The sequence below is a fragment of the Musa acuminata genome, chromosome BXJ2-10 (genome assembly GCF_036884655.1).
Source record: "Musa acuminata AAA Group cultivar baxijiao chromosome BXJ2-10, Cavendish_Baxijiao_AAA, whole genome shotgun sequence".
NCBI lineage: Eukaryota > Viridiplantae > Streptophyta > Magnoliopsida > Zingiberales > Musaceae > Musa > Musa acuminata.
In genome coordinates this window covers 30,712,586-30,735,889 of record NC_088347.1, presented here as the reverse complement: position 1 = coordinate 30,735,889, position 23,304 = coordinate 30,712,586, and the positions used below count along the sequence as shown (strand labels likewise).

General features: G+C 41.9%; 5 protein-coding genes across 7 annotated transcripts; 2 read left to right on the top strand and 3 right to left on the bottom strand.

The window, feature by feature from the left end:
• Nucleotides 1–20: 20 nt before the first annotated feature.
• LOC103968728 (actin-interacting protein 1-2) lies at nt 21–8,306 on the bottom strand. Its single transcript, XM_009382034.3, has 6 exons — nt 7,814–8,306; nt 6,982–7,143; nt 5,330–5,516; nt 4,248–4,670; nt 2,052–2,459; nt 21–732 (listed from the first exon to the last, which is right to left on the bottom strand). The coding sequence occupies exons 1-6, from the start codon at nt 8,203–8,205 to the stop codon at nt 475–477; spliced, it is 1,830 nt and encodes a 609-aa protein (XP_009380309.2). The 5' UTR covers nt 8,206–8,306; the 3' UTR covers nt 21–474.
• Nucleotides 8,307–10,001: 1,695 nt separating this feature from the next.
• LOC103968727 (myb-related protein 308-like) lies at nt 10,002–10,961 on the top strand. Of its 2 annotated transcripts, none has more exons than XM_009382033.3 (3): nt 10,002–10,174; nt 10,258–10,387; nt 10,467–10,961. In XM_009382033.3, exons 1-3 carry the CDS (start codon nt 10,042–10,044, stop codon nt 10,804–10,806), a joined length of 603 nt encoding a protein of 200 aa, XP_009380308.2. In that variant the 5' UTR covers nt 10,002–10,041; the 3' UTR covers nt 10,807–10,961. The 2 variants fall into 2 exon arrangements, with proteins under 2 accessions (XP_009380308.2, XP_064983676.1); XM_065127604.1 differs by having other exon boundaries at nt 10,012–10,174; nt 10,278–10,387.
• A 3,913-nt stretch (nt 10,962–14,874) lies between these two features.
• On the top strand, nt 14,875–17,617 carry LOC135625094 (stem-specific protein TSJT1-like). 2 transcript variants are annotated; one of them, XM_065129420.1, is made up of 4 exons: nt 14,875–15,083; nt 15,161–15,401; nt 15,470–15,554; nt 15,669–17,617. In XM_065129420.1, the coding sequence occupies exons 1-4, from the start codon at nt 14,881–14,883 to the stop codon at nt 15,875–15,877; spliced, it is 738 nt and encodes a 245-aa protein (XP_064985492.1). In that variant the 5' UTR covers nt 14,875–14,880; the 3' UTR covers nt 15,878–17,617. The 2 variants fall into 2 exon arrangements, with proteins under 2 accessions (XP_064985492.1, XP_064985491.1); XM_065129419.1 differs by having other exon boundaries at nt 15,470–15,590.
• Nucleotides 16,425–18,204, bottom strand: LOC103968726 (pathogenesis-related genes transcriptional activator PTI6). The gene is made up of 2 exons (XM_009382032.3): nt 17,826–18,204; nt 16,425–17,734 (listed from the first exon to the last, which is right to left on the bottom strand). The coding sequence occupies exon 2, from the start codon at nt 17,568–17,570 to the stop codon at nt 16,653–16,655; it is 918 nt and encodes a 305-aa protein (XP_009380307.2). The 5' UTR covers nt 17,571–17,734; nt 17,826–18,204; the 3' UTR covers nt 16,425–16,652.
• A 2,875-nt stretch (nt 18,205–21,079) lies between these two features.
• Nucleotides 21,080–22,141, bottom strand: LOC103968725 (uncharacterized). Its single transcript, XM_009382030.3, has one exon. It carries the CDS (start codon nt 21,981–21,983, stop codon nt 21,393–21,395), a length of 591 nt encoding a protein of 196 aa, XP_009380305.2. The 5' UTR covers nt 21,984–22,141; the 3' UTR covers nt 21,080–21,392.
• Nucleotides 22,142–23,304: the final 1,163 nt, after the last annotated feature.

The following is a 23,304-nucleotide window of genomic DNA, read 5'->3' as shown; positions in this document are numbered from 1 at the left end:
GCATTTGCATCTCGAGGTCATAAACCCAAGCAAAAAAGACAATGAAATTGCACACTCAAACCAGTTTTTCGCAGGCAAACATGTCCATCACAACTTGAAATGACGATGGCTGGTCCAAACATGAATTCAACACCTTAACTGCACCTATATGGGTTCACCAGTCCCCATCTTGTAATCCTACTTTGCTTTCACTTGGAGGGAAATAATAGAAACGAACCCAAAAAAAGCCGCCACCAAAGGTTGCATCTCTCAAAGTCTTCTGCACTTTTGACTCCATAAATCAAATTCATCGGTCTTCTGCAATATTATGTTCCGATGCAAATAGGCACTGGCTTCACCAAAATGGTGGTAACTGTTGTGGAAAGTGATTACACACACGCACAAGCCAATTGCATAATGGTTGAGCAAACTGCAACACAAGAAAACTTGATCACTCTGCCACCAGTGGCATAAATTTCCATGGGTCAACCCTTGTCACTGTGGTAATAATTTCCAAACACGGACGCATGCATCTTCTCCTGCACTAACCAAACTGTTTTCGTCAATGAAAGCTAATCCATACACCCCTCCCAAGTGAGCCCCCTTAATTGTGATCCGGCTGGACGCAGGCTTATCTACCTCATAGACTATAACACTAGTGTCCAGTGAGCCAGTGGCAATCAAGTGGCTATCAGGAGACCAGGCCAGGCAATTTATGCGGGCAGTATGGTACAGCATGTTCTTTAGCTTCACCTAAAGATGCAAGGGATGATGAGAGTGTGAAGTGAAAAATTAGAACAACATAAAATTTTAGTTCTAAGACACCATGAAAAAAAAGATAAGGCACAATCAACATTTTCAATAATATGATAAATTTATTCATGGCTGGGAGGTTTTTCTTCTTTTCTTGCCTCATTTAAAGAGTACGTATTATCAAAGTATAGATTAAACAGTTGGACAAGGATACTATAGGTTAACTTTTTATGCTTATTCTGATTTGTGCTCTAGTTTAAAGATATATAGAAATACACTCCACCAATCTTGTCCTTTTCAAATATAAACAAGTTTTACAAGATGTCTAACTCGGAAATGAAATATACAGGCAACAACACACCAGAAGCTAATAAGAGAATACAACTACTAGTATGTTCACAAGATAATATCATATAATACTAAAACAAAAAAAAAAGTTAATTTGATTGTCCGTGAAATCTCTTGGTACTTGACCTGCAAGGCATGTGCAATACAGTATCACATAATCACAAACCCCATCCATGAGCCATTGGCATACAGCATGATGGTTCGTGATTTTCCTTTTCTTTAACTTTCTCAGACAATAGCAATTAAGAATTGAATTACTCAAAGTTTCGATTGTACTAGTTGGTTAATATTCATGACCAACATTTTTCTTCAGATGGCTCAAGGAGCTAAAGAGAACCTATTTGTCAATACTAGCATATAATGATGTTATGGATCAGGATGTTTATTATATATACAGTTCAAATTGAAGTTGGAAACACACTGACCAAAGCAAGCAACTATAACTGGCTTATATTGCATATTTCAGAAAGATCAAGGCTTTCCATCCCACAGTAGACCTAGTTTGACACATTTTGACAAAGATCATGCCATATGTGATGTTCCAAATGTTGTATGTTACTGACACACATGGGGACAGCTGGAAAGGAAAGCAAATTGTAAATAAAACAGCCCCTGAAGAAACATCATTAGAGTGCTGAAATTGATAGCTGATCTCATTCATTTATATTCTTATTTGAATACAAGCTTTTAGAAAATTTACCTAAACATTTTCTATTGTCTGCAAAAGCTTCTGTTGTTAACCCGATCCAAATGAACATATGGATCTTATAAGAAACAAAATTGTGTGTGGTACATTATTTTACCACAAGTTCTAACTTAACATGAGTTAAACCAGTAAGCATTAATCAACTTCCTTTTACCAGTTTTCTAGTAGCAGATGGTGGACAGATGGTGGACAAAGCAAAACAAACACATCCCTCTTACCTTCATGCTCTAAACAGACAACACAGTACCAAGTTAAGAAGACATACCTCCCGAGATATCCGATCCCACACAACAGCTTCTCGATTGGCATCTGCTGAAGCAAACATGGAAGCATCGGGGGAGAAACATATAGCAGTAATAGTTCCTCGATGTTTCTCAAGGATTGCTTCCTCTGTAAGGGTGTCTCCATTAACACTATAAATGTGCAGTTTCCCATCTTGACCACCCACGATGACCTCATTTCCGTCAGGGGAAATTGCAGATGTTGTTACAGCATATCCTAGTTTTATCTGTGAAACTACTTTTGGACCTTGCAGCAAGACAACTCCTGAATCAGTAGAAACAATAGCTAGTTCAGGGGTCTGAGCTGCAACAGTTAAACCCATCGGCTGAGACCCAACATCAACTGGCTGTGAATCCCCACATTGATCCCCGTTAACAGGAACTCTCCAAACCTGTTTGAGACAGAAGAAAGAAATAAGATTTAGAGAATGACCACAATCATTAAACAACAAAATGAAACTAGTTCTTGATTATCATTGCACAATGATACCAATACCACAACAATAATGGGTATCAAATTGACGAGTGCTTTCTAAAAGAAATTTAACATGAAATTTAACAACAATAAGCCAAATCTTACCAGAGAAGATCAGATGGGAAATTTAACATGAAAGGGTATCAAGAAATCAGTTAGTCCCAATTTCCACTTGTTTGTTATGTCACCTAGACAAGTATATGCAAATAATCTGTGTCGATTTTTTTACAAACATGTGAAAGTTATATCTCTTGTATGCAATATTTAGAATAGGCTTTAATGTCTTCTTATTTTAAAGCTATTTGAGTCTACTATGTAGATTAGGCTTGGTTGTATAAAGTTCGAAGAATCCCAAGAACCTTTCCAATTATGGTAATAAATATATTTCTATATAATTTTTAATTGTTTGTATCAATGGAAAACATCAAATGCAGACAAAAAGCAAAGCAACCTCCCAAATTTAACCACACTAACCACTCACTGTCATGGAACTTCGTTATCACTGCTTAGTGCATGTAACTAGTAACTATTTCAGTATCTTGTTCTACTAATACCAATATTGATAAAAACACTCAAAACAGCAACAACAGTCGATCTGTAGGATTATTTTTGTGATCACATTGTTTTAACTGAAAGTGCCATCCAATTGAGTTCAATTGGAAACGAAAGTAAAGATAACGAATGAAGAAAATAAATGAAGCATAAGAATCATCAAGATGTGGACCCCAACTATAATCAAAGAACAAGCAAACTGACATTTCAAAGACCAAAATTAAGTCATGTAAGCATATGACATCACAAAGGTCGTTAGCCTCTTTGTCCAAAGAATTTTAATGAATTTATGAAAAATAACTGATGAATCAATAGAAAAATAAGTGTCAAGTGTCAGCTCAACAGAAAAACTGACCATAAACTTAATTAGCCTGAAATCACATGACCCAAAATGCTCAAGCATGACTTAACGATAATAAGTCCATATAGCCCTAGATAATCAGTTCCATCTTGTCACTTCAAATGTGGGACCAAATTGAAGTATGGCAATCTCTTCCACTTAAGACTTGACATCCTCGTCAAGGTGCAAGGTCAAACATAATTGATAGTTTAGTAGGTGGCATATGACAACTAGTCTAACAGTGACTCATGTCGTGATATGCCTCCAGCCCTATCCACGAATAACGTTTTTTTCTACTCTACCCTCGCACAATACCTACTATAGATTTGATTTATTACCTAGTAGCATGACCCCAACTCAGATTCAGAAACTGCTCCACCAACTTGAGAGGCTTGAAATCATGTAACTAAAAAATATTTGAGGCCCGGATTTTAGTCAATATAATCAAGTGACATCCTCCCACTTCCATTGTGGGACTAAATTGGAGTATCACAATGTGTTCATTTAGATATATGTTTATCTCTTATAGACCTTATTATCTGTAAAGCATTTTACAATTCTACCACTATCAAAAAGAATGTCATGAAAACAGTGGCTTTTATTAGTCATACCTCATTGATCATGATGATCAACAAATAGGAAATAGAATAACACCTTTGAATCTGTAGTTGGTTCTGGAATCACATGCACAAACAGCAGAGCTTGTGCAACCCAATAATTCTCAAAAATAACATGTAGCAAAATGAAGGCATAACTAGAGCTAAAGCCAATTTCAAAACTATAATGGAATAACATGCCAATAAGAACACTCACCTTATTGTCAAACCCTGAAGTAATGATTTCTTCTTCAGCTGCAGCAAAACATTTAATTTGGGTACTATCCTTTCTAACCAACTTACCAGCATAACCAATGCCTCGTATCCATCTTGTAATAATTCCATCATAACTGCTAGACAAAATGACATTCTGACCACTTTGAAGAAAAACCAAAGAGGTGATGCTTTTCATGTGTCCAGAAAATGATACCGGTGACTTGTCTGGATCACTTGCTGAGAAAATTGTCATTGTTCCACCAAGAGAAACTGTGACAAGATGATCATTTTGCCACAGACAACCGACAAGCATATCATCCACTCCCCCAGAGCCAGGACTAGCCAATGTTCTCCTTAGTTTCCCACATCCATCCTCCATAATGTCCCATACTTTTGCCGTTTTATCAGCAGATACTGTGAGAACCTAAGTTTGACAAACAAGCAAGATAACTTATGGAGAAATTCGAGGAAAAAAAGAATCACACTTTATATAAAAAAAAAGTCACAAAGACAAATGAAAATCAAATGTGAGAAGAAAGATCATGTCCAAAACAAACTTGGGCACAGTGACTTAATACAATGAAGCTGTTATTAGAAAGTCAAAGACCAGATGACCCAAGAAAATGTTCATTTGGAAGCATAAGTTGATGTAATGTTGTCACAAACTAGAACTTTATTAGGTTCAGTGACATATTTTGTTATATAATGTTACTTTGGGCTTTTGTTGCATGCATATTTTTCAGCCTACCAGAGATTTTGGAGACAATTATAGCTCATACATACTCTCCAGCCCACCAATAATTTTGAGGACTACGGCAGCTAAATCATACACAATTCATTCGTCCCATCAGGAACTACTAGATAAAACTACAAGTGAAGTTATATGTATTTCATACTTAAGAGGGAGCAAGGATGAGAGAGGAAGAGAGAGAGAGAAAGACATGAGGAAATTGGGTCAAGTAGTAACAGGTAATTAACTGATCAACTGAGAAACCATAAGAAGTAATTGAGTCAGAATATTTCATAACATGAACTTCAAATAATATATTACATCAAGGAATGGAATCACAGATAGGTGTTTACTTGTTTGCTATCAGGACTCCAGCTTACAGCATATATGCTACCCTTGTGACCATCTTGTATAGATAATTCCCCAATCTTTTCTCCAGTCTTTCCATCGTATAATATACCCTTCTTGTCTGAGCTCACAGTTATGAACTTACTCCCATCAGGAGAAAACCGTGCACAATTAACAAAGTTTGAGTGTTCCCTGCAGATCAAGAAAATAGACAGACAAAAGGTAAAAAAAATCTCAGTATGGTGAAACTCAAGTATTTCCAGTATACGATGAAGGTTACACATATTAGATCATTTTGCATATGACTAAATCAGCTAAAACAGAAAGAAATCACTCTAAACTTATTTAACAGCAGTCATATCCAAGACCTATTCTTAGGATTCGTATTATTTCATGCAAAAAGAAAAGACATGGAAGTGAGTGGCATACAATTTTGGTGAGACAAAACTATTTTCCAGTGTCTGAAAGGTTATGTATACTGGATGACTATGCACATGCCTAAACCTACTAAAATAGATCAGAGATGATAGATAAGACTTATTCAGCAGCAGTCACATACAAAGGACCCAAATTAGAGCAATTATCATCTCATGCAAGGAACAAAAAACATAGAAGTGCGCATATTCATATCACATGAACACAAGCAGGTGACATGATTACAGAAAATGGTCCAAGTCTGATATCCAAACTATGAGGAAAAAGCAGACAAGAAAAGAAACAATAAGTAAAATATGACACCAGTTTTAGATTTTTTTAAAAAAAATAAAACAGAGGGGACCTGGTTCAAAATCAATAAGTGAAATATGACAGTGTGTGTTTTCTTGTCCTGACATCTTTATGTTTGATGTAGAAAGGGAAGGTTTGCTGCACAAGCAGGAGAACCAAGTTAAGAAATTTCCACAGTCTACTCAATATGCTGTTCAAAAATTCAGTCCTTGCATGAACATTCCTCCTCTTATACAGCCTGCCACTATTGCAACACGGTCTCCGTATTCACTATCAACCTCATATCCACCTCTTTTCCAGCTCTCACCATTGCAACCACTGTCACCAGCTTCATGACAACCAACTCATAGTTCACCTCCTAGGTGTTGGTGATTGGGGCGACAATGAGAAAAATAAGAATAGGGAGAGGTATAACAACAGGAAGAAACTATGAGGTGATAATAGGGCTAATTATTGTCAGCATACCAAATTCTTGTTAATTATAGGATGATAGAGTGCCCAAATATATTTCATGTACTTGATGGCAAGGGCTAATTCTTGAACCACCGAATAGGAAAGGATCATTTATAGGCAGAGAACCTTTTTTTAGTCTATGTCCAAAGAATTCATTTGAAAATGTCTGGAAGCATGTCACCGTTCTGACTTTTGCTAAGATGTAAAGAATGAAACAAGAGAAGAACATCTCACTAAGCTTCAAAATTTTCAGACCATTAAGTACTAGTGCAAGGGTAAGTAATTACAAGACAAATTCCATGTTTGAAGTGCCTAAGCAGTAAGTTATTTGATCATTCAACAATATTCTATACATACTGAAGAAAAAAACTCAGACAAACTGTAAGGAAACAATGACATGTCAATAGCTAAGAAAGCTGGATAAAGAAAAGGTCAGCAAAAAACTGCTTGTATCATTATTGATATAACTGGAACAAACCTCTGGGAGAGCTTGAATTTAAAAGGTGGCCCTTCATAAAAGTTCACCAAGAAATCTTCACCGCATGTGACAATGCGGAATGGTCTGGTTGGCTTAAATGCACAACTTAATACCCTTCTAGAATGTCCATCAAACTCCCCAACATTAGTACCTGAATCCCACCTACACAAGAACAAAATTCCACAGCCAAAGCAATGATCAGACATTTACTGAAAACACTACTAACAACGGAAATAGTCTGCGAAGGAAGGCAAAAACAATGTTAAATTTACGAATTAGCATTCCTATGAATAAATGACCATTACTCATGGATCATGTTTGCTAAAGAAAAATAATTTTTAAGAAAAAAGACAAACATGGCATCCCAAAACGCTCAGACATGGATTTTTCTATTAATTTGTCAAAAGTGGCAGAAACTTTCCAGCAAGAACGAAGAATTTATAGTTATCCAGAAAAATAGATAAACGGTAAAATTTGAACGAAAAAAATATCAAGAAGGGCCAAAAGATTTTTCAATGAGTTTCATATGGCGGCAAAGGAACTTCAATAACAACCAGGTTTAGTGTTAATATGGAACGGAAAGGAAAGATCTATTTTCAAAGTGACATCAGCAAAGATAAAATCAACAAGACATATTTCAAGAACTAGTGCATTTTGCGGTCTCGTGAGGCAGTAATTCTTCTCTGTTTTACTGGTTCTCATAGTATGAAGTATTAATCCGATCCAAAGTGGAGACCAACACAACACAAACAAAAGCCCTAAATCAGCCCAAACCATCTTATTTTCCTTGTCGGAGGAAAAAAATATCAAATTGGAAGAAGGGATCCCTCACATGAATGCCCGTACGAAGGACTTGCCCTTGCCGTCCCCGCAGGCGACGATGCGGAGGCCATCGGGCGACCACTGGAGGTCGTCAACGCGGCCGGAGAGGACGCGGAACTCGTTCTTGAGGGCGCGGTCGCCGTGCCTCCCCCAGATCCGGACTGTCCCAGAGACGTCGGCGGAGGCGACCCACTCGCCGTTGGGCGAGAACCGCGCCACCGTCACCTGGTATGCGTGCTCCCCGTAGATCGTTGCTTCCAGCGGCGCGTCCAGCCTCCGGATGATCACCGACCGCCCGTTGCAGTACGCGATCGAGTCCGACCGCGCGTCGCCGGCTATGAGTATCCCCCGGCCGCGCTCGGTCGCCGGCACGCACGCGTACGTCTCTGACAGCTGCGCCATTCGCCTTAGAGAGAGATCGAAGGAGAGAGGAAGCGAGCCGCCGATGGAAGCTTTTACAGTTAAAACACAAGACGTTGCTTCTCGGTGTCCCTTCGACACCCCAAGTAGTGTGACTCAAATATGCGGGGTCAGAAGAACTGACCACATTCCAACCCATCGGTTACCGGCACAGCAAACTTTCCACTGGGACCCACTGACGTTTTTATCATGTGTTCGACTTATGACGAACGTGTCAGGGAAGACACGTGTTGCTCAAAGGAATGTGGCGGTGGCTCGGTTTCAGAATTATTATTCTTATTATTCTCATTATTATTATTATTATTATTATTATTATTGTTATTTAAACCGTAAAAATGTCGAATGTGATTCTGTTATCTTAAATCGATATATTAATTAGAAACCTATATATTCATTTTAAATATTTTTTACTAGTCTTTAAAAAAGATTGATGATACGTTTATTTGGTCTCAGTTGAGAATAAGCGTTCAGAGTCATATTTATCTTTAGGGTCATCTTTTTTATCATTTATATGAAGATATAAAACTATATTTTGATGTTATCGATTGATATGGTGTCGCTCATTTGATATTATAACTCATATTTATGATTATTATATGCTCTCCGTATTTAAGACACAACGATTATGTTTATCATTGAGGAAGGCGTATAACCATTTTCTAATATTAAGAAATATTTTTAAATATGTAAAATAATCTTGAAACCTCATTATAAAAAATTCTCATGTGTTTTTTTTATCGTAAGATTCTCAAACTCTAATACGCTTGATATTAATACCACACAACTAAGATTAACTTAAGTATACAAAGAACATTATCGAAACATCCCCATATAATTTTACAAAGCTTCCCGTAAGAGATGAATCGATCGAGATCCTAATCAAACAATTATAATATATATTAATATAAAAATAATACTAATAAAAATTATTATTTATTATTGATTTAACAATCTCTTTCCAATACCTAAAAAGTAAAATAAAATGTCATGTCAAACCCCAACTTCTCGCCAACAGATCCTCTAACTACGTGCTTAGTAGTGCCTGCGTGCAACATGTGCACGAAGGACTAATCGTTAGATTTTGGTACAGAATCGACCCTTTCCTAACCATTCAAATTAACTTAAATCTTTTTATATTAAATATATATATATATATATATATATATATCTGAATGAATAACTTATTTAACATACATCACGCATTTAAGTTCAAATCTACATACAAAGTCTAATTCCAATTTGCACCCGAGTTCATTAGTAGACAGACGGTGAATCCTTTCCCAACAGCTTTAGCGGGACATCAATCGACAAAGAGATGTTTGGAAAGGATTCACTGACATCAACCAACAAAGCTTCATAAAACCCTAGAGATGATCGACCGACTCCGCAGCATTCAGAGGAAAAGGTCCCATGAAGGCCGTGTTCTAGTCGAAGTTGAAGTCCCTGTGATGTTCCAAGCTAGGAGCATGGATATGATGAGCTGGTGGCCACCAGAGATGGTTGGGAGGTGACTGCTCGGAACATGGAAATCTATCGGTCAGCTTGCGTGCGTGTGACGACCCTCCCTGCCTTCATCGGCCATCTCCTATCTATATAGCTGGAAGAGGAGAAATGCGTACGATGTTTGGTTGCTTGCTTTCCTTCAAGCCTCGCGAAGACTTTTAAGTTCTACCACTGCAACTAACAAGCCCCAAAACCTATCCGTCTTCCAGTCAACTCCCTCCCTCCCTCCCTCGTGCTCCGACCTCGCTCCTATATATCCTCCAACATTCTCCTCCTCCTCATCCCTTCGCACATCTCTCTCTTTGCTCTGCAACAATGAGGAGCCCTTGTTGCGATAACAGAGGCAACAACAACAAGGGAGCGTGGTCGAAAGAAGAGGACCGGAGGCTCATCGACTACATCAGAGCGCATGGCCGCGTCTGCTGGCGATCGCTCCCCAAGGCTGCAGGTTGGCGACGAGCACTTTTGCCACGAGTGTCGCTTGCGTTTTACGAAAGCATCTAAAGCTTTTTGGGCTTCTTTCCTAATCAGGTCTGCTTCGTTGCGGTAAGAGTTGCAGGCTGCGGTGGATCAACTACCTTCGTCCCGATGTCAAGAGGGGGAGGTTCGAGGAGGATGAAGAGGACCTAATCATCAAGCTCCACGCTCTACTCGGCAACCGGTATGCATGCATGCATGCTTACTGACCGATGAATGACCAAAGAGACGTATATGCTCCATATTTGTTTGAATTGATTCAGGTGGTCGTTGATCGCCGGGAGACTGCCGGGGCGAACCGACAACGAGGTCAAGAACTACTGGAACTCTCATCTGAGGAAGAAGCTAGCAAGCATGGGTATCGACCCTGACAACCACCGCGTGATCTATAACGGACGGCTCCATCGATCTCACAGCTCCGGCAATGCGACTCGATCGAGTATCGACGACGCGACCAACGGGTTGCAGAACAACTCCAAGAATGGATTTCGTGATGCTGATGATCTGAACCTTGACCTCACCATCTCCCTTCCTTCTTCGCAAAGAACAGGTTCCGACCACCTCCAGAACACGGCCAGTCCTACGCTCCTCCTCTTTCCATGACTTGAGATTCCCACAACACTGAGATAGTGCAGAGTGTAACGATCACGTAGGTCCTAAGTTGAGAGTTCAGAATCATTGGTGTCAACTCCGAATCATGTAAAGAACCTGTGGGTATTTGTTGTATGAATTTTATCTTACTGTGTCTTATTCTCGCACATTTCTTGCTGTGTCGTTGGCAAGCAAATTCCCACACTGCATCGCCGGTCTCTGCTCCACAGGAGCAGACCATGCAGGTCGAAGCAGTCACTGTACACCATATCGTCGTCCTCTTGTTGATTGTGATCAGTGAGCAGACATCCCTCGGCGACACATTTGTTCGTCTTCTCCAGCTAAACGTTGGCACATCCAAGTCCGTCGTCCTCTCTGGCAACCACGTCCATGATGTCCAGCATCGGCATTCCTTCAAATACCTCGTCCCTGTGAGGCAACACATTGGTCGGCACTGGCGCTTCTCCTTTTTCATCATTCCTGGAGAGTGAGGGAGCCGAGTAAAGTCAAAAATATGAACTCCATGGCAAGCGAATCTCCAGGCTAAGCCTGTAGAGAAGTAGTGTCAGATCAAAGTCAGACATAAAGTGCAGATGGCTGTTCTACCATTCTGCTCCCAAAAAAAAAGGTCTTTGACAAGTAGTTGAGTAGTAGCAGTATCAAACAGGACTTAGAAAGATCCGTAACAACTGAACAACTGACAAAGGATCAATCGATTTGATGATCAATCATTATAATATATATATATATATATATATATATATATATATATATGTATATATAATTTAAGCATATAATCAAGAAAAATCTATACCTTAAATCTGTATAAAGACACATTACCTGAAGGAACGAAATCAAGGCTTTCTTGCTTCAATCATGACTTCCTCTTCCTCGTTACTCGGCAACAACAATTCCTTTGCTAATTTTTATTGCCCAGTGACTATTCTTACTCTTCCTTGCTGCTCCAAAGACAATAACTCCCTCTTCCTCGTCGATTTACTATAGCATCAAAGATTCCTCTCTCTCTCTCTCTCTCTCTCTCTCTCTCTCGACTCAACAGCATTCTTCCTGTGCCATCTTTTGCTCTTCTGCACCTACTGCCCCTGTCGCTACAGTAATAACAATGCTGCTTCCTCGTTGATCCGGAGCAATAGTCATCGTTGCAGCAATTGCACCGTTTCCTCCTCACCCGCGCCTCCTTCCAATCAATGCATCCTCCTCACACTGCAATGAACGCTTGCACTAACGAAGACACGCGATTCCTCTATATGATCTCCCAGTTATCTATCTGTAAGTTACACTATCAAATCTTGTCAACTTCAACCCAAACAATTTAAAAAATAACTTCAATCATAATAATTATTATAATTATCGATAACAAATTTAACATATAATAAAAATTAATCAATCTTAACCCAAGCTTACCGTGACACTTAGTTGGTCTCAAGCAAACATCAAGACTACCATAAAAGTTCATCTAAGTAAATGGATTATTGAGCCTAAACATCACATGATAACATGTTTCAAAAATGACATCTTTAAACCGCGCTAAATCCTTGATATTCACGCTATCACATGCTTTCCACGTAGCCTTACTGAACCCACAAACTTCACCAAACCTAAAAATCTCTATACTAGTGCCAAACGATGTGTGAACGATATGATGTTCTACTCCATAATATCACGTAGACTCTTGTACTATCTCACCTTACATAAAATATCATCAGTTGTAAGTTGATCTTTAAATTAAGTGAAACCTAGATGGATCCATTACTTGATGTAAAACATGTCTAGTGGTTAAGTGGTTTCACCGATGATCAAATGTTGATTTCATAAATATTTTTGGTCTAATTATTAAACCAATGAAAATTTGATTCATCTTAATTTGACTATCACTCAAGGTTGGCATATATGCTAACTAATTGTTAATAATACTTTTTTATTGGGGACTTTAACTGAAGATACATTTATAAAGTAATCCCATGGCTTCATTCATTTTAATTTTAAATAATATTTTAATTTTTTTAAAAAATATTTATAGACTACGTCAAGCCCTAAGAGTCTAGTATGTTGAACTTGGCTCATTATTATATGAGCTAACTTCATTAACGCCAAATCTGATAATTTATTTTCCTATAATAACAAGATATATTATATATCTACTAGTTTACGTTGATAACATTATCATTATAGGTAATAATTTTATAAATATTAAGTAATTCCTTTAGTAACTTATTTATCAATTATCCATCAAGGATCTAGGAACCTTAAACTATTTTCGAGTGAAGATAACGTTCACTCATTCTAGACTTTTTTTATCTAAAAAAAAATACATTCGAGATCTATTATTAAAGACGAGTATTTATAATGTGAAAGAAATTATAATCCCACTCTTCTATATTAAGTCGATCAGATTACATAACAATAGCCCTACTACATATCACATACAGTATTAACAAGTATTTAGTTCTTATAATATTTAACTCTTATGGAATCTGCAGTAGCAACAAGGCTATTATTATGTAATCTGATCGACTTAATATAGAAGAGTGGGATTGTAATTTCTTTCGCATTATAAATATTCGTACATCCATGTATTTCATTTACAGTAAATAAATTATCATAATTTATATGTCGACCCTCTACGACGTATTGGTTTGCATTAAAATATATTCTGCGATATCTTAAATAGACTCAATCATGTACTTCTTATTAGGAAACACTTAATATTTTATCTGGATACCTTTGTTGATCCTATTTGGATAAACAATACCAACGATAGAACATCTATATTAGCCTATATTTTCTTTCTTAGAGTAAACTTAGATCGATTAGAGTTTTAAAAAATAAAATACAGTCATGAAATCTACCACTGAAACTGAACACTAAGCCATCGCCTCTACCGCTGCATAATTTGATTATGTCACTAATATACTACATGAACTTGACGTAGTATCACCTACATACCATGGTAATGTAAGTATCACTTGCTTATGCTTTAAGTTGATGTTTCACTCTTGAATGACACATTGCTCTTGACTTTTATTTTATTAAAGATAAATTATTATACGTAACTACTTGCTTCGCATGTCTATATTTATGACCAACTAGCTGACTCTCTCATAATGTCTCTCACTAGTAAGGTATCTCGATTACATCGTTCGAAGATTGATATTATTTACAAAAATTTAATCTAACAGGAGTATGATAGACGATCAAGATAAAAGATAAATATAAAATGATAACTTTACATTCATTATGTATTCTAATATTTAATCAATCTATAATTAAAAAAATTATCATATATATACATGATTTAAACATATGATTAAAAAAATCTCTTTTTTAAAGATATGCAAATACACGTTATCTCGAAATCGCCAAGTTTTACATTAATTCTTCCACGACAACCTAAAAATACCTGTAAAATATGATTCGAATCATTGGCTTAACATCCTACGAACACATGTTTCCTAGTGTCTCAGTCTTAAGAACAGTTTCTCACGATTAATCTGACTTTAAGTAAGCATTAATTTACCATGTTCTGAACAAATCTATGATAACTTTGCTCTGCTAAAACTATTTCAAGCTGTCGTCGAAAAGTTGGAGGACATCTATCGATGTCTTCTTCGTTAAGAGTTCTGCTACATCTCTCTTCCCCCTCCGGACACCGACCCCCACATGAATCGTAACGAGCCTCGGCTTGTTCCGCAGAGCGTCATACGTCACATAACTCGAGCTCTTCCAAGGAATCCACGTCACTTTTACTCCGAATCCACCCGATGAACACCACAAGTGTCGATCTTCCCAACGCTACCCCCATTTGTCTATGCTTGCCTGCCATGGTGGTTTTGCCTTCACAGAAACGGCTTCCAGAACCATCTTTGTTGTCTCCTTCGTAACGACGACAGGGGGAAGAAGCTTGTAGTGCGGTCACTTCGATGCTCCTGCGGTCGACCATATTTTATCTCGTACAAAGGTAAGAAAATTTCATGCTGCGACATTGCACAAGAAGACCTATAAAGCTTGATGCGCATCCGTGGAAGGAGTCTCCCTGTTTTGGGTGGTTCTGCTTCTCCACCAAAGATGCTTGGGGTCTTCAGCGGCGCAGTGGTGAGCCCACCGGAGGAGCTCATCCGAGCCGGCCACCGCACCCCGACGGCGAAGAAGACCGCAGACAAGCTCCTCGATGCCTTCCTCAAGAACAACCCATCCTCCGTTGCCATCAACATCGGCAGCGCTGCACGTATCTCCTACAACCATCAAAACCAGTCCCTGCTACAACCAAGGTGAGGAGCACTACTACCCTTCAACGTATCATCTCTTTGGTTCACCAACCACGCTTCCCGTCGTCGGTACTCGGCAGGTCGTTCGCTGTGAGCGACGAGATATTTTGCTTGTTCAAGGGGACGCTGGAGAACCTGCCGAGCCTGAAACACGATTACGGTCTGGGGAAGAATGCAAGCGAGGTGGTGCTGGTGATGGAGGCGTATCGGGCACTGCGAGACCGCGCTCCTTACCCCACAAACCTCATGCTCGCTCACCTCGTAGGCAATTTCGCCTTCCTCGTCTTCGACAACGTCACCTCGACGGTGTTCGCGGCATCGGTAAGCATCATGGCGCGCACGGTAGATGGTAAGGTGGTCACTTCTGATCACTCGTGTGACTTCGTCAGGACGGAGATGGTAAGGTGCCCTTGTTCATGGGGATAACCGCCGATGGCTATCTAGCTTTCTCCGATGACACCGAGGAACTCAGAAGTGCATGCGGGAAATCATTGGCATCATTTCCGCCAGGTGACTCCATACTTCCTTGGTTAGTACGATAAGCTGTTCGAGTATGGCAATGGCTAACCAGTCGGGATCTGAAACAAGGGTGTTTCCTGTCGACGTCCACTGGACTCAGGAGCTATGAGCATCCGAAGAACAAGGTCACTGCTTTGCCGGCGATGGAGGAGGAGATTTGGGGCACAACCTTCAAGGTAGCATGGGACTGTTCGATTTGCCACAGGAAACAAAACAATAGGCTCTTCCTAAATAGCATAAGTAGATCGATTGATTCAACTAAATGGATTGCAGGTTGAGAGACCATATTTACGAGCGAGAGAGAGGAGTGAGACATGACCATGGGAAGGGCCTCAATGTCTCAATGGCCAACAGATACATCCTCCAAACGCCAGTAATAAATATGGCTACTAAGAATTATGTAGTGTACCTAAGAATAATATAATACCGTAAAAGATTGATACGTTTAGAAGAGCAGAAGCAGCTTTGACTCGACTGACGCTTCACTGTCAAAGTAGCATTGGCACGTGAAAGTTCACTGTATCAGCTCCCCTGTTTGACAGAGACGGAGAGCTCGACGACCATCCATATACAAGGAGCACCAAAAGATCTCAGCAGCAGCGCAGCATTAAAGAACTCCACCACCAACCTTGGCTTGGAGACAAAGTCCGAGCTCACGATGTGGGGAACAGAGAGCATAACATGCGGTACAACACCAGCCATGCTTTTTTTCCCCCTCGGGCATCATCAACACAAGCATCCACCAAGAATGGAAGACAGCTTTGAGGGAATAAGGACAAGCGACCAGTCTTCGAACGCACAGTTTCCATGGCGAACGCATTGCAATAGCCGAACGAAAGCAAGACTATGTTTTAGAGAAAAAGACCAACATGCAATGACAAGGAAAAGTCTTCTTCTTGGGGGCGGCTCTTACAGCTCCGGAAAAACCCAAGAAGTCTTCACTCACGAAACAAAATTGAACGAAAATCTCGAAAAACACATCTATCTCTTTCTTGCTGAGATAAATAATGGTAGCAGTGATGCTGGGGACTAAGCTGCAAAATCTTCACGCTGTCATAGATCGAATTCCATCAACTGGCTGAGGGCCTCGAGGCTGGGAAAATCATCGCCGACGATGTCGTCATCAAAGACGGGGAGGCACTCGAGCGGCACGAACTCCTCGTCGAGCAGCACCGACTCGAGAAACGGGTCCGACTCGAAGGGGAACGCCGACTCCAACGAGAAGGGGGACGCCAGCTGTTGCTCCATCAAGAGCTCCGAGAAGCACCGCTCTGCTCCTGCCGGGGCGGTCTTCTCGGGCGACACCTGGCTATACTCCGCGATGGCGGATGCGGAGATGTCGAGCACGGATGAGGGAGAGGGGGGCGCCGCCACAGCCACGGCGTCGGAGTGCATCGAGACACAGGATGACGTGGAGGTGGTGGTGGAGTTGGAGGACACGTCGGCCGCGAGGATTTTCTTCTCAGACTGAAAGCGGCGCGCAGCAGCCGCGTAAGCTGCGGCGGCTGCCTCCGCGGTGTCGTAAGTGCCGAGCCAAATCCTGACGCCGCGGATGGGGTCACGGATCTCGGCCGCCCATTTCCCCCAAGGACGCTGCCTGACCCCCTTAAACTTGACGGGGGAGGTGCCGGAAGTCGAATTCACCGAGCCGAGTGTTATGACCTTCGGCCTCCGGGAGTTTTTGGGTTTCCTTCCGCTGCTCTCCTCCGACGAGGCTTGCAAGAGCGACAAAGGGAATGTGGGAAGCACCGAGAACTCGTGAATCGCCCTCTTCTTTCGGCAGGAGTAGTTCATCCCCTCGTCGTCGCTCGACTCCGTGGCGTCGGGATCGTCGAAGACGACGCGGATTCTTCTTGCGAGTAGTCTGGATTGGAGTTTGGAAGCGGCATCGGTTCGGTGGCGTTGCTTCTTCCCCCTCCTCCTCAGCGGCTTATGATGCTGTTTCCCACACAAGCGCTCACAGGGCGTCATTTCTCCTCTCAAAATCGAAAAAAAAAAAACGAAAAAAAAAACGAAAAGGTGGGCTTTTCTTTTTTGGATCTCTCCGTCAAGTAAGGGTTACTCTCAAGAAGATGAATCGGAAACAACACAGATATGTATGCTGAAATCCGAAATACGTCACTCCAAAACCAGCCCTGCAACCAAGAACACCGAAAGCAACCAACTTCAGGCGTTTGCCCCGATGTTTGTTTCCAATCAAAGATCACGGGTGCGATACATCCATACCTTGCATATTGCATCGAATCCCTCCTCTTCGGCCACTGGGAAGAATAGGAGACGAAGGAGAGGATGAGAAAGAGGGAGAGACCAGCGATGACACCAGAAGCACACAGTAGCCGATCCAAAGCTCCCAAGTTTCCAGCACCGAGAAACAATAGATCGAAGGGACCAGACGACATAAATCCAAACCGCCCCTTAAACGTAGCTCGCGTTCGACCTCTCCTCGTCCCCTCTCCGCCGACTCGATCGCTTCACCGCTAAAACCCCACAGCCAAGAGGGAGGAGGAGAACGGAAGAAGACCGACGGGGTTGTTCGCATTAATAATGAGAGAAACCGAAGCAGGTGACGAAAACATAAGCCAGCAGAGGCGCGTACGGCTCAGATTTGTTGCCGAGGGCCCTTTCTCGTTACGTCACGAATCTCGAGTAGGAATCCATTGAGTTAATGGCTACGATGGGATTCGTAGAGATAAGGGAACGCTACGCCGACCCGGTCTCGTGTCCCACTGATGCTCGAAGACAAAGTGGGCCACGCATGGAACCCTCCGGGTGGAGACGTGGGTCCATGAAAACATCTCGGAGACAAACTGGGAGAATAAATACGCAATTGATGGGGTGATTAATTCGGAAACGGCAACAGTTGGAATAAATACCAACAAGGAAACCAAAACGTTTCCAGCGCATAGATTACCTGAGTAATTTATATTATTACGGTGATTAATTTGATGTTACCTTCTCCTTATTACCCCCACAAATAAGTTAATATTACCGATATCGAAAGTGGGAATTTGCAACTCTTTATCTTTCGATGGTGAAGGTTGGTGGACTCATGGAAGGGACGTCAGTTTACTGTTCGATGCCATGCTCGCCTTGTGACGGGGGTGGGTGTGATGGGGCCGCATGCGAAGACTCTTCCAACACAAAGAATGTCCATATTCTATTGGCAGAACCCACATCTCGAGCAGGAGAGAAAGAGATGGAAGTCCCACGACTCGAGCATTACCCCTCTCTTCTCTGCAGCAGTCGAGACACGCGGTTGGCATCACTTACCAAAGTCTTCCTACTAGAAATGTATACATGATTGAATCATTGACACTGGACAAATAAAATTTCAATCTATAATTCCCAAAACAAATGTCAATCAGTGACATCGGCAGTGGCTCGTTTGCTTTGAATGTAATTTCAATCTCATCAAACACATAAATTCCTATAAGGTGATGGATGCAAGTAATCTATAGAAATTGAATTAATGTAATTTTGATATGACTGTTAGCACCAAACAAAATTCTATAGCGATAATTCAATCTCTAATCAACCAGTACTCTCAAACTTCGCATGACGATAAAGTCCAATTTATCCTCGATTACGTGAGCCGTGGACATTGGATGTATTCCCAATCCACCATCTAAATTCTCAATCAGTATTAGTTTCCCGTCAAAAGGTCTCCTGGTTGTGGCATTTTGTCAAGCACATACCAAACAGTCAAAAAAGTTGATGTTTTTGTCTTCATCCTTTTGTTGGTAACGCTCTTTTTCTCTAACAATCAGAGGACTTTCTCTTGCCATATCTTCCAATCATTTATGTAGTTTTCATCCGTGGCAATGCGTGGGTTGTAAGGCCGTAAGGCAATAAAAAGTGGGATGGTTCCGATCCTCGACTGTGCATGTTGAATTTCACGACATTAGGAAAAAAAAAATCATTAACATATTGGTTAGTTCGATGTGACATAGATCCATATGTATATGAATACTTAAGGTATTTCTGAGATAAAAATATTATGCTTACGAGGTGGATCCGTGGTAGCTTCGAGATAATTCCGAGATGAATCCGAGAGAGCTCTGAAGTGAATATGAAATGGGTGTGAATCCGAAATGTCAAACTCTCAAGGTACTACCTACACTAAGATCAAGATCGAAAATAATTTTTTAAATCCCTCCGAAGCCTAATTTAGTAATACGTGATCTCAAAATATGGGTTCGATTAGTTCAAGAAAAAATATTTACAATATCCTTTTTTATTATAAAAAAATTATTATTATCTTTCTTATCATAAAAAAAATTATACTTATCAACTTTAAATCTTTATAAATGTAGATGGAAGATTTTGATAACACATAACAACTGCATATTAACTATCGATAAATTCCCTATCACTAAGCTACCCCAAATTTTCATAAGAACACACAACCATACAGCCCTCACGTGAGGCTCAACAGACGATACCACAACGATAAACAATAAAACTTAAATTAAATACCCGTTTGTAGAGATGACGCCACTATAAAAAGGCACGGCACGTGCGGATCAACACCTCGCACGCTCGGAGCGGAGGCCGTGCACGATGATGCCGTCTACTTCATTATTAGTGTAAGTGAGTCAGATGGTGGGTTTACGGGAAAAGACCACTTCCTTGGAAACACGTGGGCGCACTTCCCAATCGGAGTTCCCATGTGCGGAGCACGTGAAAAGACGCAGTCGGCATGCCTTCTCTCCAGTAAAAGAACATGTAAACTCAGTGGACCGGCCCATGTGATGTAAATGAGCCCGTTTCAGACGGTCCATTTCAGAACGCAGTGATCAACAATGCAACAAGAATCGGGGAAGACACACCTGAGGAAGGAGATCCCTCCAGCAGCACGCAAGGAGCAACGAAGAGAAATAGGGAGGCTGTGGCCCCATCGACTCCTCTTCGAACTCGAGACTTGGTGCCATCAGAACGAACAGCGATGATGGTGGACAGTCTTCGATCATCCCCAAGCAGCGGTGGGATCAAGTCAATGTCCCCGGTCACAAGAAGAGACGAACAAGCAATCGGAGTGGAGAATCAGAGAGAGAGAGAGAGAGAGAGAGAGAGAAGGGAGAGCACGGAACACGAAGCTTAGGGCAGAGTCTTATAGGCGCTACTAGACCCCCCTAATCACTGGATGCCTAGCCGAAAGGAGACGGAAGGACCGCGCACGATCCGCAGGGCCACCCGCCGACACCTCGATGAGAGGTGGGTTTAAAGTTTAAATAAAACGGACCGGGTCCAATTGGATATAATGTGAATTCCGATAGGGTTAGACGAGCCCAAATCCATCTGAATTTGGGTTAATTTGCCCGACCCAAAATCAAACCCGGTCCAAATCAGAAGCCATAGGTTCTGATGGGCACCAAATCCATCCCCAAGAAATCAAATATATAAATCTCGTTTCATCGTCACAATAAGACACTTGACATGGTGCCGGAGCATCATTCAATATGTTTGGATCTCCTGCGTCATTTAATATGATATATAATTGAGTTGTTATCACTATATCATGGTTATTAGGTTCACGAGAGTTCCATTGAGAAGGGAAACCACAGATTCATAGTACATATAATTCCCTATCTTTTCTCGTATCAGATGACATCAATTGATGAAGCGATTTGGATCTGCTGCAAGTTTTGGGTCCTTTTAATATATATATATATATATATATATATATATATATATATATATATATATATATAATTCTATTTTTTCGAAAGTTTACAAACTAAAAAATAATTTTAAAAACTTTAATGGAGAAAAGCTGGATGCGTCCGACATCGATCAGACGGCGGGAAGCGTCTCCGACCGCCAGGGGATATCCGCGAAGTCGGCCGGCGAACAGTCAGCGGCGTCAGCGACTTCGAACAGCCCGCAGTCGAACAGCATCCCGTTCTCCGACTCCGCCACCACCCTACACTCCGACCCGATCCCGAACACTTCATCTGGCAACCCGTAGCCGCTGAACTCGTCGTCGAATCCCCACATCTGACCGATCTCCACAGTCTCCGTCGCACCTCCTTCGGTGGCGACAGTGGAGGCTTCCAACTCTGGGGCCTCGCCGCCCTCGACGGACGATGACGGAACCGAAGGCGGCGGCGGTAGGCCAAGCTCGTCATCGGAGGCCTCGCAGAGGTACCCCAAATCCGGCTGGTCTGACCACACAGCAGCCTGCGACTGAGGCGGCATAGGCGACGGGAGAGAAATCTCCTCCTCCAGGCTCTTCATAACGGAGGCGAGGTCCTGCTCCCGGGCGCCTGCGTCGTCGTCATCAAGGAGAAGGTCATCGTGAAGGCGCTTGGCCGCGGGCAAGGAACTCTCCGGGAAGCCCTCCTCCTCGCCTCGGCGCCTCTTGTGTTCGACGGATTCCTCCATAGGAACTAAAAGGCCAAGCGTGGATTAGGGAAACGATAGTGAAAGGACTACTTCGGCGTCGGTGTACAATACGAAGACAGCGGTAAAGCACGGGGGGGTTATCGTAGGAAGGTTAAAAAGGCAAAGCACTAAGCGCACGCGAGTCTACACGGCGGAGCGGGTGGGAGGGGGTTTATATAGTGCGAAAGGCGGAATTTTCGTTCGTGCTTATAATAGGTGAAAGTAGGAGGGCCAAAATGTTAAGAGGACACGTCCGCATCGAGCCGGATTTCAAGTCCGGAGTTGGCGTCCGGAGGGAGTGGACCAGCTCGGCGCCCGGCTTGGTCTTCTCAGCTCGGCTGGATGTTCTTGGAAGCCATCTCGTTCTCGGTGGGAAGCGTTTCTTGCGGCATTTGTTTTTTCGCTTTCTCGAACGGTGACACACAAAAGGCCGGTAGGTGTCAGATCACGTGACGTACTGCCCTCACCGCCACCACAAGACTGGAAGTTCATTTTCGGGGCCCCGTCGTGAACTCAATCAAATCGTACCGTGGGCCCAACAAAGGGAATAGGCAAGGAACATGGGCCCACCGGTTCACGCCTACCGAAGTCTCCAGAGCCTTTTAGTGGGTTCAACCGGTCCGGTCGGAGATGGGCACCGATTAAGTCCATCGTAATCATGACGGCTACCGCCTCAATGAATGTGTGATGGCCACAGCATCCTAACTCGGCTGGACAGTTTGTCCGTCGGGACGACGAGCCGATCACATGGGAGAGTTGGACCGGGCGTCCTAACGTCCCCAGATTTCACCCTCCCATCGGAGGAGTCGTGCGCATCAATCAATCGCATCGGAGGAGCACGATTGATTTGGGAGTTCACATCAATGTGAGCCGCACATGATCCGAACGACAAGCTTGGCGTGTTTGCGGATCCACCACCACGCAACGCGAACGCCCCGATCCATCTCGAGTCCGTATGCCGAATCACATCAAAAGAAAAGTCCTCTCGGTTCCTTGTGTACCTAAAATGGATAGATGTTTTGTATGTGGATATACAAATAATGACCGTCTCTGTCAACGTAAACCGAGGTTGACTCCTTGTTTCGTTGCATCGCAAAACGTGCAACAGCGTGAGACGCCCCATCAAGGTTTTATAGCTTCTCCCACCGCTTTCTCCTCGGTGCGAGGAAGGCGGTGACGGGTCACCAAACTCCAAAGAGAGATATTATTATGCTCATCGATTTAGGAAGATGTCAGCTGATTTATCCGATATCAAAAGTCTTAATTAGCTTAATCGATAAAAATTTTAATTAAATATATCTTCTTCTCAAGAACAGACTAA

Excerpts from the sequence above, each read along its gene's own strand:
- LOC103968728 (XM_009382034.3), bottom strand. The coding sequence starts at position 8,205 with ATGGCGCAGCTGTCAGAGACGTACGCGTGCGTGCCGGCGACCGAGCGC. Across the intron at positions 7,144-7,813 it reads TCCTTCGTACGGGCATTCAT|GTGGGATTCAGGTACTAATG; the intron begins GTGAGGGATCCC and ends GTTCTTGTGTAG. Across the intron at positions 2,460-4,247 it reads CTTCAGGGTTTGACAATAAG|GTTTGGAGAGTTCCTGTTAA; the intron begins GTGAGTGTTCTT and ends TGTCTCAAACAG.
- LOC103968727 (XM_009382033.3), top strand. The coding sequence starts at position 10,042 with ATGAGGAGCCCTTGTTGCGATAACAGAGGCAACAACAACAAGGGAGCG. Across the intron at positions 10,175-10,257 it reads ATCGCTCCCCAAGGCTGCAG|GTCTGCTTCGTTGCGGTAAG; the intron begins GTTGGCGACGAG and ends TTTCCTAATCAG. Across the intron at positions 10,388-10,466 it reads CACGCTCTACTCGGCAACCG|GTGGTCGTTGATCGCCGGGA; the intron begins GTATGCATGCAT and ends GAATTGATTCAG.
- LOC135625094 (XM_065129419.1), top strand. The coding sequence starts at position 14,881 with ATGCTTGGGGTCTTCAGCGGCGCAGTGGTGAGCCCACCGGAGGAGCTC. Across the intron at positions 15,084-15,160 it reads CAGTCCCTGCTACAACCAAG|GTCGTTCGCTGTGAGCGACG; the intron begins GTGAGGAGCACT and ends GGTACTCGGCAG. Across the intron at positions 15,402-15,469 it reads CGACGGTGTTCGCGGCATCG|GACGGAGATGGTAAGGTGCC; the intron begins GTAAGCATCATG and ends TGACTTCGTCAG.
- LOC103968725 (XM_009382030.3), bottom strand. The coding sequence starts at position 21,983 with ATGGAGGAATCCGTCGAACACAAGAGGCGCCGAGGCGAGGAGGAGGGC.
- LOC103968726 (XM_009382032.3), bottom strand. The coding sequence starts at position 17,570 with ATGACGCCCTGTGAGCGCTTGTGTGGGAAACAGCATCATAAGCCGCTG.